Source organism: Prunus mume, linkage group LG2 (genome assembly GCF_029339155.1).
Source record: "Prunus mume cultivar Tortuosa linkage group LG2, ASM2933915v1, whole genome shotgun sequence".
Lineage (NCBI taxonomy): Eukaryota > Viridiplantae > Streptophyta > Magnoliopsida > Rosales > Rosaceae > Prunus > Prunus mume.
In genome coordinates this window covers 40449525-40464167 of record NC_142699.1, presented here as the reverse complement: position 1 = coordinate 40464167, position 14643 = coordinate 40449525, and the positions used below count along the sequence as shown (strand labels likewise).

Sequence of the window (14643 nt, the reverse complement as noted above, 5' to 3'; positions counted from 1 at the left end):
GATGGTCAATAGTGGAACTTCATATTGACTCTGCACCCAAACACTCCGTAATGGAGAAAGACCCTATACATGTACATATATTAGCAATACCTAGCAGCCCCAAATCAAGAGCATCTAAAATAATAAAAAATAAAAATAAAAACATGAACCATATAAAACTTTAGTTGGGAGACAATTTTGAAACAAAAAACAAAATACATTTCCGTTGCCGGGATTTGAACCCGGGTCTCTCGGGTGAGAGCCGAGTATCCTGACCAACTAGACTACAACGGAACTTGTTAAACTTTTCGGCTACAAATGATTTTCAATGGCATGGTTTGGTTCGTTGGTGATTTTGTTTCTTAGGCTTGCATGGAGTTTCTCATGTCATTTGGGCCTTTTTTATTGACCCTCAAATTTCCTTGTTTTAAACCCAGGTTGGCCCGTTTCAAAATGAGCCAGCCCATTTTGGGCCATTTGAGGGCTCTATAAATTAGAACAAACCAAGTTAGGGTTTCCCTCAACTGCTCTGAGAAGAATTCAGTACACGCCGCTTCAGCAGTCTCCCTAACCCTATAATCTCACGAGAAAGAGAGGTTAAAGGGACGGCACCGTTGCTGTCCGCCTTGATAGAGCCTTAGCCTCGTCTTGGCCCTCGATTTTGGTCAATCTCTAACCCCTATTTTCAGTAAACGCATACTCTCAATCCCAAAGCAGAAATGGCACCAAAACCCTCCAAGGCCGAGAAGAAGATCGCATACGACTCTAAGCTGTGCCAGCTTCTCGATGAGTATGGCCAGATCCTCATCGTGGCTGCAGACAACGTGGGCTCTAATCAGCTGCAGAACATCCGCAAGGGTCTGCGTGGAGACTCCATTGTTCTGATGGGGAAGAACACTATGATGAAGAGGTCAATCAGAATCCATGCTGAGAAGACCGGAAACAATGTATACCTGAACCTCGTCCCCCTTCTTGTGGTAAGCTTCTATCTGTTTGTTCTTGCTGCTTTCGTTTTAAATGTTCATTTGTTGATTCTTGTTGGTTTGTGTATTAGGGCAATGTGGGTCTGATTTTCACCAAGGGTGATTTGAAGGAAGTCAGCGAGGAGGTTGCCAAGTACAAGGTACGAACTTTCGCTTCCTGTGTATTATTGTATTTGTTCGATTTCAGGCTCTTCTTAATATTTGTGGGTTATAGATGTGATGATTTATAATTTATAATTGTTTACAATACACAATGAATCCGCACTAGTTTGGTGTGTAGCTCTTTAATTGGTATTAGATTTAGTGTATTCATCAGCCATACAAATGGGTTTTAGCCATAAGAACAAGACTATACTTGAGTAAATCTTAAGTGAAGGAAATGAGTTCTAAATGGAATGGTTTTGTTCATAGTATACATGTGGTTTGTTTGTCTTGTTTAGGGTATGCCTCAAATTGTATATATTGACTCATGCTTGTTTACATGCTTAAGTGTGTTATGTTTCATGATACTTCGTTGATTGTTTTCCATTCATTTTATTTGTATGTTTTACGGCATCTGGGTGTAATCTTCTTGCTGTGTTTTTCCTGAATTTAAATAGGTTGGAGCTCCCGCTCGTGTTGGTTTAGTTGCTCCAATTGATGTCGTTGTCCCTCCCGGAAACACTGGGTTGGACCCGTCTCAGACCTCTTTCTTCCAGGTCTGTGATAAGATCCTTTCACCATTGTAACTTTTTCACTTTCCTGTTGATGATCAGGAGTTCTTACTTGCACGTTTTGTATTTCAGGTCTTGAATATCCCAACCAAGATTAATAAGGGTACTGTTGAAATCATTACCCCTGTTGAACTTATCAAGAAGGGTGACAAGGTTGGGTCTTCTGAGGCTGCCCTCCTTGCAAAGCTTGGAATTAGGCCATTCTCTTATGGTCTTGTTGTCCAGACCGTTTATGACAATGGTTCTGTCTTCAGCCCTGAGGTTCTGGATCTGACTGAGGATGACCTCATGGTGAAGTTTGCTTTAGGTGTCTCCATGGTCACTTCATTGGCGTTGGCCATTGCTTACCCAACGCTTGCAGCTGCCCCACACATGTTCCTTAACGCATACAAGAATGTGCTGGCAGTGTCTCTTGCCACAGAGTATACCTTCCCACAAGCAGAGAAGGTCAAGGAGTATTTGAAGGTACTGTGCTATATTCCCAACTGATTGTTTTCGATTGTTTGTGTGATTGATTTTCTATTCCATTGCTAGTGCATGTGATTAATTGTGGAGTGCAAATGCAGGACCCTAGCAAGTTTGCTGCTGCTGTGGCCCCTGTTGCTGCTGATGCTGCACCAGCTGCTGCCGCCAAGGTGGAAGAGAAAAAGGAGGAGCCTGCTGAGGAATCGGATGAAGATATTGGTTTCAGTTTGTTTGATGATTAAGTAGTTAGTATTATAGTTAAACTTTGAGGTTGTTAAGTTTTCGCAGATTTAGATTTTTGCCCTGGAACTATGTTATGTTTTGGCTTCTGTTGGATACATTTTTTTATTTTCGTATGACTATTTTTAATTTTTGAAAGTTTAGTCACTTGATCTTACCCGTGGAGGTGTTTATCAGTAATGTGTTTTTGCTGGGTTGTCTCAACTCTGAAAACACTACCGTCTTTAATAGTGTAGCTTTGTTCATCAAACGTTATTTAGGTGAGCTTTTTGTTATGTAAAAATATCGTTTTAGGTTGTTTTCTTCAGTTCAGTCTCACCTAGCTCCTTCTTCTTCTTGTAGAAAAATGGGGTAAAAAAGAAAAGCTTGTCTAATTCATTGGGTGGAAAAGAAAAATGAAATCCTCCTACTTCTTGGGTCAAGTTGAATCCTGACGGGGAAATGTTAGGGGTTTTTTGGGGCGTGCTGGTTATTATGGAGGTTTTTATTTTCGTGATTCTACTGGTTCGATCGGTTTTGATTGAGCTGTCCTGCAGCTTCTATTGGATGGGGATCTGCTCTTGAGGCTGAACTTTTGGATCTTGTGTGATGCAAAATCGTTATATAAGTGAACGTCGTCTTTTGCAAGGCATTAGACGACAATTTTCAAACGACAGTTCTAGTGTAAAAACTGTCATCTATTAGAGTTTCGTCGTCTGGTTAAACTCGAGTCGACAAATTCAGTAATAAAATATCGTTTAGATGGATCTTAGATGACAGTTTTGAGTCTTGTAACTGTGATAGTTTGTGTACATTGCTTTTCACAATTTTGGGTTTTCATTTGCATTTAATGGACTATTTCAATGGTGTCATACACTTTGGTCCATAAATTTACCAAGTTATTCTCATACAAACCACAACACCAAATATGAATATCTACCATAGAAAATAATTCATCAAAAGCCTTTGGAGCATAGCATACAAACCACTTTCTTGCAAGGTTACAAACTTTAGCTATAGATAACCGAACCCATAGCTTTCCAACCTCCTACTTGTTAGCATTAAACGTACGTTCTTGGTCTCTTCCAAATGCAATGAAGTTGCTGTAAAATAGTACCCATTTACTCTGCAAACAAACCAACTCTTACTCATTTGGCATGGAGTGAGATCTTTTGTCCTTGTTAATGACCTTAGATCATATATCTGTACAAACACCTTCCTTTGAACTATCCATGATTCAATATATAATAAGCACCTTCCTCTGATACCACATTCTCTGCACGCAACACCGAAGATATGTAACTTGGTACATGAACATGAAGCACTTTAAAAAAAAAAACATTAAGAAAGAACTGACTACCTATAGCCAACTGCGACACAAATTTTTTTTAGAATGCTGATTAGCATAGCAAACATATACAACCCAAAACCCAAAAATGACATGCAATCACACAAATCAAAGTTACCATCAAAGATAGAAGAGAAACAACACAGGACAAGTCAGAGAAGTAAGCATCAAAGAACTTATATATGCTGGTAATTCTGCAAAATTCAACAAAAAAATAATTATATTTTAGGTAAAAATGGAACTATATATGTAGGCTCCAACAGATGCAAACAAAAAACGACCAATTTTTGGGAAAGAAAGAGAAAATTGAATTATACTCCAAGCATCGAAAAAGGAATGTAAGCAATCAAGTCAGGCCAAACTGATTATTAGTAAAAGGTTACGATAAAGGGAGGGGTTGCTAACCTGTTTTGAATCCGAAGTACCCTTTTCCTAGAACCTCCAGATATGTCTTGGAGGAGAGAGAGCCAAGCGGTAAAGTCGAGCGAACGAGAGAGAAAGAGAGACTAAGCAAGATTGAGAAAGACAGAGAGGTGCAATAAGAGGGATTATTGCAGGAGTTATTATACTCAAGTTAATGAGCTTCAGGTAAAAAGACGAAAATAGAACTCTATATATGTTTAGCGGGATTATATATTAGTTATGAGCAATATATACTACCAAATACTCTCACCAAATAGTGTTTCATTCATTAAAATATACGAGTCTTGTTGACGCTCAAAAATGGTTCGACACTTTTGAGCCCAACTTAGTGATGAGCAGTGATGGATGATGGGTGAAGGTGAGGAGGACCTTCACCAAGTGAGTGAGAGTTCGGGGAAGCGATAAATATACAGAAGACAAGAGATACGTGGTTTATCCTTAATGAATGGGCTACGTCCACGGAGAAGTATATTCTCATTATTATAATATTGTGTATTTACATTTGTACATGGAGTTGGACCCAAATATAAAAGTAAGAAAGGAGAAGGCCATGACTAAAGATCAAGCCCAACCCCAGATCCTTTCCTAAGTAGAGAGTGGTCTCCTTTTATAGATGAGGGGGAGTCTACACATCTTGAAATATTCCAATGTGGGACTCTTTGCCTTACTTATATTTGCTTCTAGTTACTTGGTCAGATATGGTATAAACAAGTATAATCTGCATTTTTGTTAGTTGATAGCATGTTATAAGAACTTTTAGGATATAATATATTGGCATGTGTAACACAAGGTTCACATATATGTTGTGGAGTGTATAGTATAGATAAATAAATACGAGTATTACAATATAAGTGGAGGTACTTTTTGGTATAAACAAAAGTCCCCTAAGTTCTCAAGCAAGGACGTACTTTTTGATTGAGGACTTATAATTTTCAATGCACTGACTGAGCAACACCTTAGTCTTCTTCCAAGTAGTGTGGTGTCGATGGTGCCGAATGATGACAGGGTGCCGAAGGCATCGCTCGTGTTGAATGATGGCGGGGTGCCAAGGCATCGCTCGTGCCGAATGATGACGGGTGCCGAAGGCATAGCTCACGCCGAATAAAGACGGGGTGCCGAAGGCATCGCTCGTGCTGAATAATGACAGGGTGCCGAAGGCATCGCTCTCATCTACTTGGTCATATATGGTATAAACAAGTCTAATCTGCATTTTTGTTAGTTGATAGCATGTTATAAGAACTTTTAGGATATAATATATTGGCATGTGTAACACAAGGTTCACATATATGTTGTGGAGTGTGTAGTATAGATAAATAAATACGAGTATTACAATATAAGTGGAGGTACTTTTTGGTATAAACAAAAGTCCCCTAAGTTCTCAAGCAAGGAGGTACTTTTTGGTTGAGGACTTATAATTTTCAATGCACTGACTGAGCAACACCTTAGTCTTCTTCCAAGTAGTGTGGTGTCGATGGTGCCGAATGATGACAGGGTGCCGAAGGCATCGCTCGTGTTGAATGATGGCGGGTGCCAAGGCATCGCGCGGCCGAATGATGACGGGTGTCAAGGCATCGCTCACGCCGAATGATGACAGGTGCCAAGGCATCGCTCGTGTTGAATAATGACAGGGTGCCGAAGGCATCGCTCTCATCTACTTGGTCAGATATGGTATAAACAAGTCTAATCTGCATTTTTGTTAGTTGATAGCATGTTATAAGAACTTTTAGGATATAATATATTGGCATGTGTAACACAAGGTTCACATATATGTTGTGGAGTGTATAGTATAGATAAATAAATACGAGTATTACAATATAAGTGGAGGTACTTTTTGGTATAAACAAAAGTCCCCTAAGTTCTCAAGCAAGGAGGTACTTTTTGGTTGAGGACTTATAATTTTCAATGCACTGACTGAGCAACACCTTAGTCTTCTTCCAAGTAGTGTGGTGTCGATGGTGCCGAATGATGACAGGGTGCCGAAGGCATCGCTCGTGTTGAATGATGGCGGGGTGCCGAAGGCATCGCTCGTGCCGAATGATGACGGGTGTCGAAGGCATCGCTCACGCCGAATGATGACAGTGCCGAAGGCATCGCCGTGCTGAATAATGACAGGGTGCCGAAGGCATCGCTCTCATCTACTTGGTCAGATATGGTATAAACAAGTCTAATCTGCATTTTTGTTAGTTGATAGCATGTTATAAGAACTTTTAGGATATAATATATTGGCATGTGTAACACAAGGTTCACATATATGTTGTGGAGTGTGTAGTATAGATAAATAAATACGAGTATTACAATATAAGTGGAGGTACTTTTTGGTATAAACAAAAGTCCCCTAAGTTCTCAAGCAAGGAGGTACTTTTTGGTTGAGGACTTATAATTTTCAATGCACTGACTGAGCAACACCTTAGTCTTCTTCCAAGTAGTGTGGTGTCGATGGTGCCGAATGATGACAGGGTGCCGAAGGCATCGCTCGTGTTGAATGATGGCGGGGTGCCGAAGGCATCGCTCGTGCCGAATGATGACGGGGTGTCGAAGGCATCGCTCACGCCGAATGATGACAGGGTGCCGAAGGCATCGCTCGTGCTGAATAATGACAGGTGCCGAAGGCATCGCTCTCATCTACTTGGTCAGATATGGTATAAACAAGTCTAATCTGCATTTTTGTTAGTTGATAGCATGTTATAAGAACTTTTAGGATATAATATATTGGCATGTGTAACACAAGGTTCACATATATGTTGTGGAGTGTATAGTATAGATAAATAAATACGAGTATTACAATATAAGTGGAGGTACTTTTTGGTATAAACAAAAGTCCCCTAAGTTCTCAAGCAAGGAGGTACTTTTTGATTGCGGACTTATAATTTTCAATGCACTGACTGAGCAACACCTTAGTCTTCTTCCAAGTAGTGTGGTGTCGATGGTGCGAATGATGAGGTGCCGAAGGCATCGCCGTGTTGAATGATGGCGGGGCGAAGGCATCGCTCGGCCGAATGATGACGGGTGTCGAAGGGCATAGCTCACGCCGAATAAAGACGGGTGCCAAGGCATCGCCAGTGCTGAATAATGACAGGGTGCCAAGGCATCGCTCTCATCTACTTGGTCAGATATGGTATAAACAAGTCTAATCTGCATTTTTGTTAGTTGATAGCATGTTATAAGAACTTTTAGGATATAATATATTGGCATGTAACACAAGGTTCACATATATGTTGTGGAGTGTGTAGTATAGATAAATAAATACGAGTATTACAATATAAGTGGAGGTACTTTTTGGTATAAACAAAAGTCCCTAAGTTCTCAAGCAAGGAGGTACTTTTTGGTTGAGGACTTATAATTTTCAATGCACTGACTGAGCAACACCTTAGTCTTCTTCCAAGTAGTGTGGTGTCGATGGTGCCGAATGATGAGGTGCCAAGGCATCGTCAGTTGAATGATGGCGGGTGCCAAGGCATCGCCGGCCGAATGATGATGGTGTCGAAGGCATCGCCTTGAATGATGAGTGCCAAGGCATCGCCGCGTCTAATGATGACGGGGTACCGAAGGTGGGAGTGGATGTGCTTTTGAAAACTATTATCAACTTGCTGTTCAGCATGTATGACATTATGGTTGTCTTTGTGGGCTGCGCAAATCTCACGGCCTGGTGCTCCGGGCCGAGGGGATGTGCTTTAACACGTAACATCCTTCTTTTGGATGCGGTGTGGTCGTGTGCGGGCGTGCAAGCACATCTATCGCATCGAGATGGTGATGAGGTTTGGGTCGAAGATGGTTTAAATGATGCGCTGTTTTGAGTTCGACTCGATCAAACGAGACCGAGAGAGGAACCGATCTCGACCGTCGTTCACGGCTTGAGCTACAAGGCCGTTTAATGGTGGTGTTGGTGGCGGGTTTTAGGCGGTGCTCCGGCGCGTTGCTCAGAGAGTGACGGTCATATAATATATGGGGTGAATGAGATGACAACAGAGATGGTGCTCCGGTGCCTTGAAAATCAAGGGTCGTATGTTATATTGATGAATGGATTTTTCTTATAAATAAAGGTATTGAAAGTGCATTACAGGAAAATATAATTTGCTCTGTAGGAGGCTTTTGGTTTAGTGTTTGGACCCTTTGAATGTGGTCTTGAGTTTAGTATTTATAGGGGGAGTCCTAGAGGGACAATCGAGGCTGAAAAGATCTGCGTGGTGGAGCCTGATCGGGGTAAGTGGATAGTCAAATCGGCATCTGGGATCGTGAAGCATGGTGGTGTGACTCCCATGGATCCGGGTAAATCTCGCCACCGCCCTGATCGTGGGTTCTGCCCCCTTGGCCGTGGTAATGCATTTAATGCCCTAGTCTGGTGGTTGGTGATCTGACCTCAAGTTGTAAGCATACTTGTGAGAGTGCTTGTGCCTAACCACTCTGATCTCTATTACCAAATCCTGACTTCACTTCCCTTCTTTCCTCGTGCATTAAATGCTTCTTGCGACTAGTGGGCTTGCTGCGATAGTCAGAGGCATTACTTCATTAAATAGGGCGTGGGACCCTGAGGCCACGTGGCGATTTGACCGCAGTACCTTCGGCCATGTCTTTATCGCCCGCGCTTTGGCTTATAATACGCGGTGCGAGTCCGAGAAGAGTCTGCCTTCTTAGCTTTTCTCTTGTTTTCAGGAGGGCGAAATGCCTAATGAAACTTGACCGTTTCGGTTCATGAGTAGGTGCTAGGGTCGAGAGGAGGTCCCTTCGGTCAGTTTATGACCATGATTTATTAGGCACAAACATTGCCCCAACGTCCCTGGATTCTTCGGTCGCAGCCTGGGCAAAGGCCAAATGGATTCTAAGGGATGGACCTTTGCATTCCTCCCGGCGATTGACTAGCGCCTTAAATGCCTACGCATTTATTGCGCAGTACGCCTCGTAGGCCATCATTGCCCAAACTTGCGCGAGCCGCCGCTTCGCCTCTCGTCAAATGAAGCGACGGCTCGGCTTTGACACGCCATCGCTACGCTTGAGCAGTGTTAGACGCTACGCTCTCGAGAGGATCGTGCCCTTTCATTTCAAACTCTAGCGCCAATATAAAAGGCCTATTCTTCTTCATTCCTTCCTTACGCCTTCAGAATTTTCAGACGCCCAAACTTTGCTAAACCCTTCTCTCAATTCCTCAACCCTTTCGAACTCCACGCTTCAGTCCAACTCTCTCGCCATTATCCCTTTGTTAGTAGCCAACGACTTCGCTTGTTTCCTTTGTATTTCGCAAAAACTTACTAACTTTTCGCTCTTTTTCTTTTAACACCCCTTACTTCAATCTGCTTCAATGGCCTCCAACACCTGTACATCTATTGAAGCTCGGTCCCAAGTCTTCCTGACCGAGTTCAAGACATCGCCGAGAAATCCAGGCTCTGGTCCTTCCAACATCGCACTCCTCGACCGATGATGACGGCACTACCACCGATTCTCGCGTCCTCGCCCTCCGTAGATGGCGGGATGCCGAGAGGCCGTGGCTCATCCAAGAACAATCTGTGGACCTCTCGCCTTTGACCGGGGACTTCTAAGATTGAATGTCGCCAGCCGCAGCCTCCAATGGCCAACCTCGATCGCCACTCGCCATGAACCGGTGGCTCTTGGCCACACCCTATGCTTCGGGTCGTCGGCCACGAATACTATGAACCTTCGTTTGGCATGATGACGACTATTCTAGGCCCGCCGCTCTATTCGCCTCTCCCCTTGGCGTGGAAGTAAACGCCGCTCGTCGCCTGAGGTGAAGGGAGCTTTAAGGTCGGCCGCTAAGCTTGCCGAGTAAGGCTAAGAACATGCCCAACTACTTCAGCTTCTATAGCAACTTCGCATGGAGGACACACGATGATGACTCCATCGCTCCTTTGGCGAGGTCGAGCATGCCACGTTCTCATCAGATCGCTATGCAAGTTTGTGTTTTGCACCGCGAACAAAGTCACGGATGGCATGAAGACGGCACGGTGGCCCACTATGGGCCTTCCAGCCTGCTACATGCTTACTTCCCAGAGCCGAGGCGGTCAATATTGCCGACACCGAGCCGCACAACGATTCGCCCGCCTCCGTGAAGCACAACACCTCGACTTTCGCTACAAATTTTTCTATGGGTTGGTCGAGAGGACGGGACACAGCCTGGTGTGCCTTGCTCCGCCGCACTTTGTTCCCGCGCATGACCTCTCCGTGATTCCCGACGGCGAAACACGTAACGAACTCGAGGGAGATCTGGCTTTCCGTCGCGCGCAACCTTCATCGCTGGCTCCGCCCAAGGTCAGCCGATTTATCTGCCGAACTGTGGCGTGGCAATTCGCCGATCCGACGGCACCGCTTCCTCGTTGTCAATCAACCGCTCGCCTTGAGGGCCGACGCCGCCAACAAAGACGGCGTGTGGCATCTCCTTTAAACTTCAAAAGTGGATAACCTTCCTTACTCGACGCTTTGGCTGCATCGTAATACGATGACGAGGATGGAAGAGTCTGTACGAGGAGTGCATCTCGGCCGATTCATTCGCCCGTTGAAGAGGCCGCGAGGGGGCATTGAAGAATGCAGATCGGGACCCCTTCTTCCCAAGGCTGGTAAGGGAAAAAGACCTCGGTTGCAGGCCGATCGAGTACGCCGCCGCAGCGGTACCCTGTGGCAGACGGCCTTTTGGCTGAGCAAGGTCGTGGTTTCAACCGCGCCCCAACCCCGCATCATCGGCTGTGGTGGGGCGCGAAAACTTGGCGATAGGATCGCGCTATCCGCCGCCGGCTCGACCCGCTGCTGGTAAACCCCTTCCTTTTATATTTTTTCGCGGCCTCTCCGAGCCGCCATCATTGTTTATTCGACTTCTTACCCTTTTTTGCTCTCTCTCTGCACATGTAGCCCCGGGTCGCAAGACGGGTCGAGAGGCCTGGCATCGAGGCCGCAGTGGTTGAGGCCGCCGCCAGAGAGTATTGCGGTTGAGACGGCGGTGTTAGAGCGGCCGAGAAAAAGGGTCCTTCTTGTTCTTTCGAGGGCGAGGACGAGGAGGAAGTTCCTCCCTGTGATTATGAGTGAAGCCTCTCGTGACCGTAAGTACTTTTCCTTGATTCCTTTTACCCTTCCACTTTTCTTCGTGCCATGCCTCCTCTTTATCGATTCTCGATAATCGATCCTTTTCGTATGCAGGTAGTGGCCGAGAGGAGGCCGCCGCCGAGGTGGAGGTTACGCCGAGGTGGCAGGAATGCGGATGCCACGCAAGAATCGCAGAGGTGCCACCATCGAGGAGGCCGCCTGTGAAAGTCCTTTGGCCGTCTCCGCCAGGCCTACCTTGGCGCCACCGCGCTGCCGAGCCGCTGCCGTCCGCTTCCTCGCCGCCCAAGCGGCATTATGATCTGCTCGCAAGCGCTTTGCTCCTACTATATTTTGTTCTCGCTTTAGAATTGCGCCACATGCTTTTTGACCGAATGTTTGCTTCCACCTCCCCGATCGTCGCAGTACCTATCTATGGCTGCTGTGAGCATGCCCTAGCCGCTGTCCCGTGACTCGACGATAGTGACCGAGCTTACGGTGGTCGAGGCGATGGCACCGACGCGCCGAGCCCGCCGCCGCCTCTTCGACGGCCCGACCGAGCTCGTGGTCGCAGAGCTCTCGGCGCCGTCGGCGCAAGTGAGTATTTAGGTTTTTCACATTGTCATTCCTTATGTCCCAGCTGGTCGTTTTCCATTTAAATCTCTTTTTTCATTTTCAGGAGACCACCTCCTCAGATGATCTTGAGGAGTTATACGCCACCTCCATGAAAAGGAGGCAGCCCTGGCTCCTTTGGACGAGGATTCTAGGGCCGTCGCTGAAAGGCTCCGAGAGTTCTTATTCTTTGGGGTTCACCAAATGACCACCGCCGAGGCATTCATGGAGTTCAGGTCCTGCCTAGACACGACTACGGCATTGGGTCTGCTGGACTCGGCCACCTGGATGAGCTACAGCCTCACTTGGCCGAGGGCGAAGAGATGATCAGTCGATACGTTGAGGCGAGCGTGAGGATGGCCGAGGGGTGCTCGCTTGAGCAAAAGCTATCGGTGATAAAAGAACAAGTCCAACCTGCCATGGCTCGTCTGAAGGAAAATGACCTCGTTGTCCAAAGAGAGAATGAGGAACTTGCGCAGGTCGAGGTTCAGATCGCCGAGCTTCAGGCCCGTCGAGATCTCATCTTTCAACGCCGAGATGGTGCGGTCGCGATCGAAACCGAGCTGAAGTCTTCGCCAGGCAAATCCTCAAGGCGGCGACCGAGAAAAAGAGGCATTGGCCGAAAGGAAGCTGATCTGGGCGAGGTGGCGTGCGGATATAGATGGTGGGGATATTGCTGGAGAAGGATAACATGTCTAATCTGGGGGATGTTCAGTGAGGGGGTTTAGGTAGGCAGGTGTTTCAAGATTTTTGGGATGTAATAATTTAAACATTTTCTTCTTGTTCCATACAGACACATTAATATATGCATATGTTCTCTTAATCTATATACAAGGCGTAGGCCTTCTTCTCTGAATGATTGAATGTATGCTGTTTGCTTTATATTGGCCACACCGCTTGTTTACCTCGCTCGCCTACCTCCCCTCTTTTTCTTTTTACTTTTTGTCGAGGCCCTCGGTGCCATTTTTTCTTGAACATGCACCGAATTGTAAGCGTCGAGCCTTGACTGTTCTAAATTTTCTAAACTCCGGCACGGTTTGCAGTAGTCTTTCGTATTTCGCCTAAGTCGCTTGAAAACTCGAAGAAATCGAAACTCTAATTCCATTAGTTTATCAATGTCGTGCCCGTAGGTCAAGATAAAAGGAGAGGTGCCCATGGCCGAGTGTTTTGATGCGCGCATACCCAAAAAGCCTTAGGAGCAAGTCGCGCGCCGCGGCTTCTCGGTAGGTACGACTTAGTTTAACTTGGTGCCCCGCCGCCTCGGGCTAAGTCGTTTGGTCGCGCCGACGCCTTCGAACCGTAGTCCCCGAGGGGCGCTCGGGCGAGAATCGCCGTGGAACTTGTTGCTCTCATTTTGTGGCCTTATCCGCCAGGCCACTTGAACGGGTTCGCCGCATCGAGTCGGCGGCACTAGATACGCGCCGTAGGTTTGATCGGATGAGCATGTGTTGCTGTTGGAATAGCCGAACCCATCGATGGTGGGAGCCTAACAAATAACGACGCTGTAATGGTGAAACGGGCCGATTGCTCGACCGCATCGCCGCGACGAGGCGCGGTCACCTTGCTTGGGCCAGATGGTCCGACGGCCACGTGTGAATCGGGCCTAGTTGTTGGACCGCATGTGGGGCTGCTTTGCTGATACGCCAAAGCATGGAGTGGCCGATGTCGCTTCGTGGGTAGGTCGGTCCGGATTTACCCATGTCGGCCGGGATTACCCTCGCCTATTTACCGTGGCAGAATGCTGGCCGTATCCCGACGCTTGGGTGTGCGCAGAGGTGCCGAGGTCATTGCCGCCCGCTGGGCTCAAACCTCTTGTGCTCTTGGCTTTCCGTCAACTCGGGAGGCGCCGCGACGACGCCACCGACATTCTCTCTTGAAAGAGCCTCCGTAGCTCGAGGAGAATCTGTCCATTGCGGCCATAAAGGATGTCTCTATCCTCGTAGGCCTGCTAGCCATCGATCCTCCACTACTGCTTGCTCTCCCATGGACTCGACCGCACGATCCGTCGTTATTGGAACGCTGGCCTGAGATTCTGAACGCGTGTTCGGTATCGGCAATAGTGATTGGTGAGGTGGACTCAGGAGCCTCGGAAGTCATTTCGACTGTTTTGTCTTTGAGCTTTGCCTGTGCCCTAGTTTCCACCATAAGTGTTTGACAAGTGTCCCACCCGGGCGTGCCAAAAGTGTTGGCTGCGCAAATCTTATGGCCTGGTGCCCGGTCGAGGATGTGCGCTAACACGTGACGCCCTTCTTTGATGCGGTGTGGTCGCGGCGCGGCGTGCCAGGACGGCTCTACCGTGGCGTGGAGATGGTGATGAGGTTTGGGTCGAAGATGGTTTAAATGATGCGCCTGTTTTGAGTTCGACTCTAATCAAACGATTGTGGCCGAGAGAGGAACTCGATCTCGCCATCGTTCACGGCATGAGCTACAAGGCCGTTTAATGATGGTGTTGGTGGTGGGTTCTAGGTGGTGCTCAGAGAGCGACGACCGTATGATATATGGGGTGAATGAGATGACAACAGAGATGGTGCTCCGGCTCCTTGAAAATCAAGGGTCGTATGACATATCGATGAATGGATTTTCATAACAATCTACCACTACTCCTAGGAAAGCAAATAAAGGTATTGAAAGTGCATTACAGGAAAATATAATTTGCTCCGTGGGAGGCTTTTGGTTTGGTGTTTAGACCCTTTGAATGTGGTCTTGAGTTTAGTATTTATAGGGGGAGTCCTGGAGGGACAATCGAGGTTGAAAAGATCTGCGTGGTGGAGCCTGATCGTGGTAAGTGGGTAGTCAAATCGGCATTTGGGATCGTGAAGCATGGTGGTGTGACTCCCATGGATCCGGGTAAATCTCGGCCACCGCCCTGATCGTGGGTTCC

At 46.6% G+C, this 14643-nt stretch overlaps 1 protein-coding gene and 1 non-coding gene across 2 annotated transcripts; one reads left to right on the top strand and one right to left on the bottom strand.

Annotated features, from left to right (window-relative positions):
• Nucleotides 1–200: 200 nt before the first annotated feature.
• Nucleotides 201–273, bottom strand: TRNAE-CUC (transfer RNA glutamic acid (anticodon CUC)). The gene has a single exon. It is a non-coding gene; the product is annotated as a tRNA-Glu (tRNA).
• A 163-nt stretch (nt 274–436) lies between these two features.
• LOC103322562 (large ribosomal subunit protein uL10z) lies at nt 437–2523 on the top strand. Its single transcript, XM_008224485.2, has 5 exons — nt 437–956; nt 1034–1102; nt 1562–1660; nt 1748–2140; nt 2242–2523. Exons 1-5 carry the CDS (start codon nt 699–701, stop codon nt 2380–2382), a joined length of 960 nt encoding a protein of 319 aa, XP_008222707.1. The 5' UTR covers nt 437–698; the 3' UTR covers nt 2383–2523.
• The last annotated feature ends 12120 nt before the right edge of the window (nt 2524–14643 follow it).

Coding starts and splice junctions, on each gene's coding strand:
- LOC103322562 (XM_008224485.2), top strand. CDS start 699: ATGGCACCAAAACCCTCCAAGGCCGAGAAGAAGATCGCATACGACTCT. Junction 957..1,033: donor ACCTCGTCCCCCTTCTTGTG/GTAAGCTTCTAT, acceptor TTTGTGTATTAG/GGCAATGTGGGTCTGATTTT. Junction 1,103..1,561: donor AGGAGGTTGCCAAGTACAAG/GTACGAACTTTC, acceptor GAATTTAAATAG/GTTGGAGCTCCCGCTCGTGT.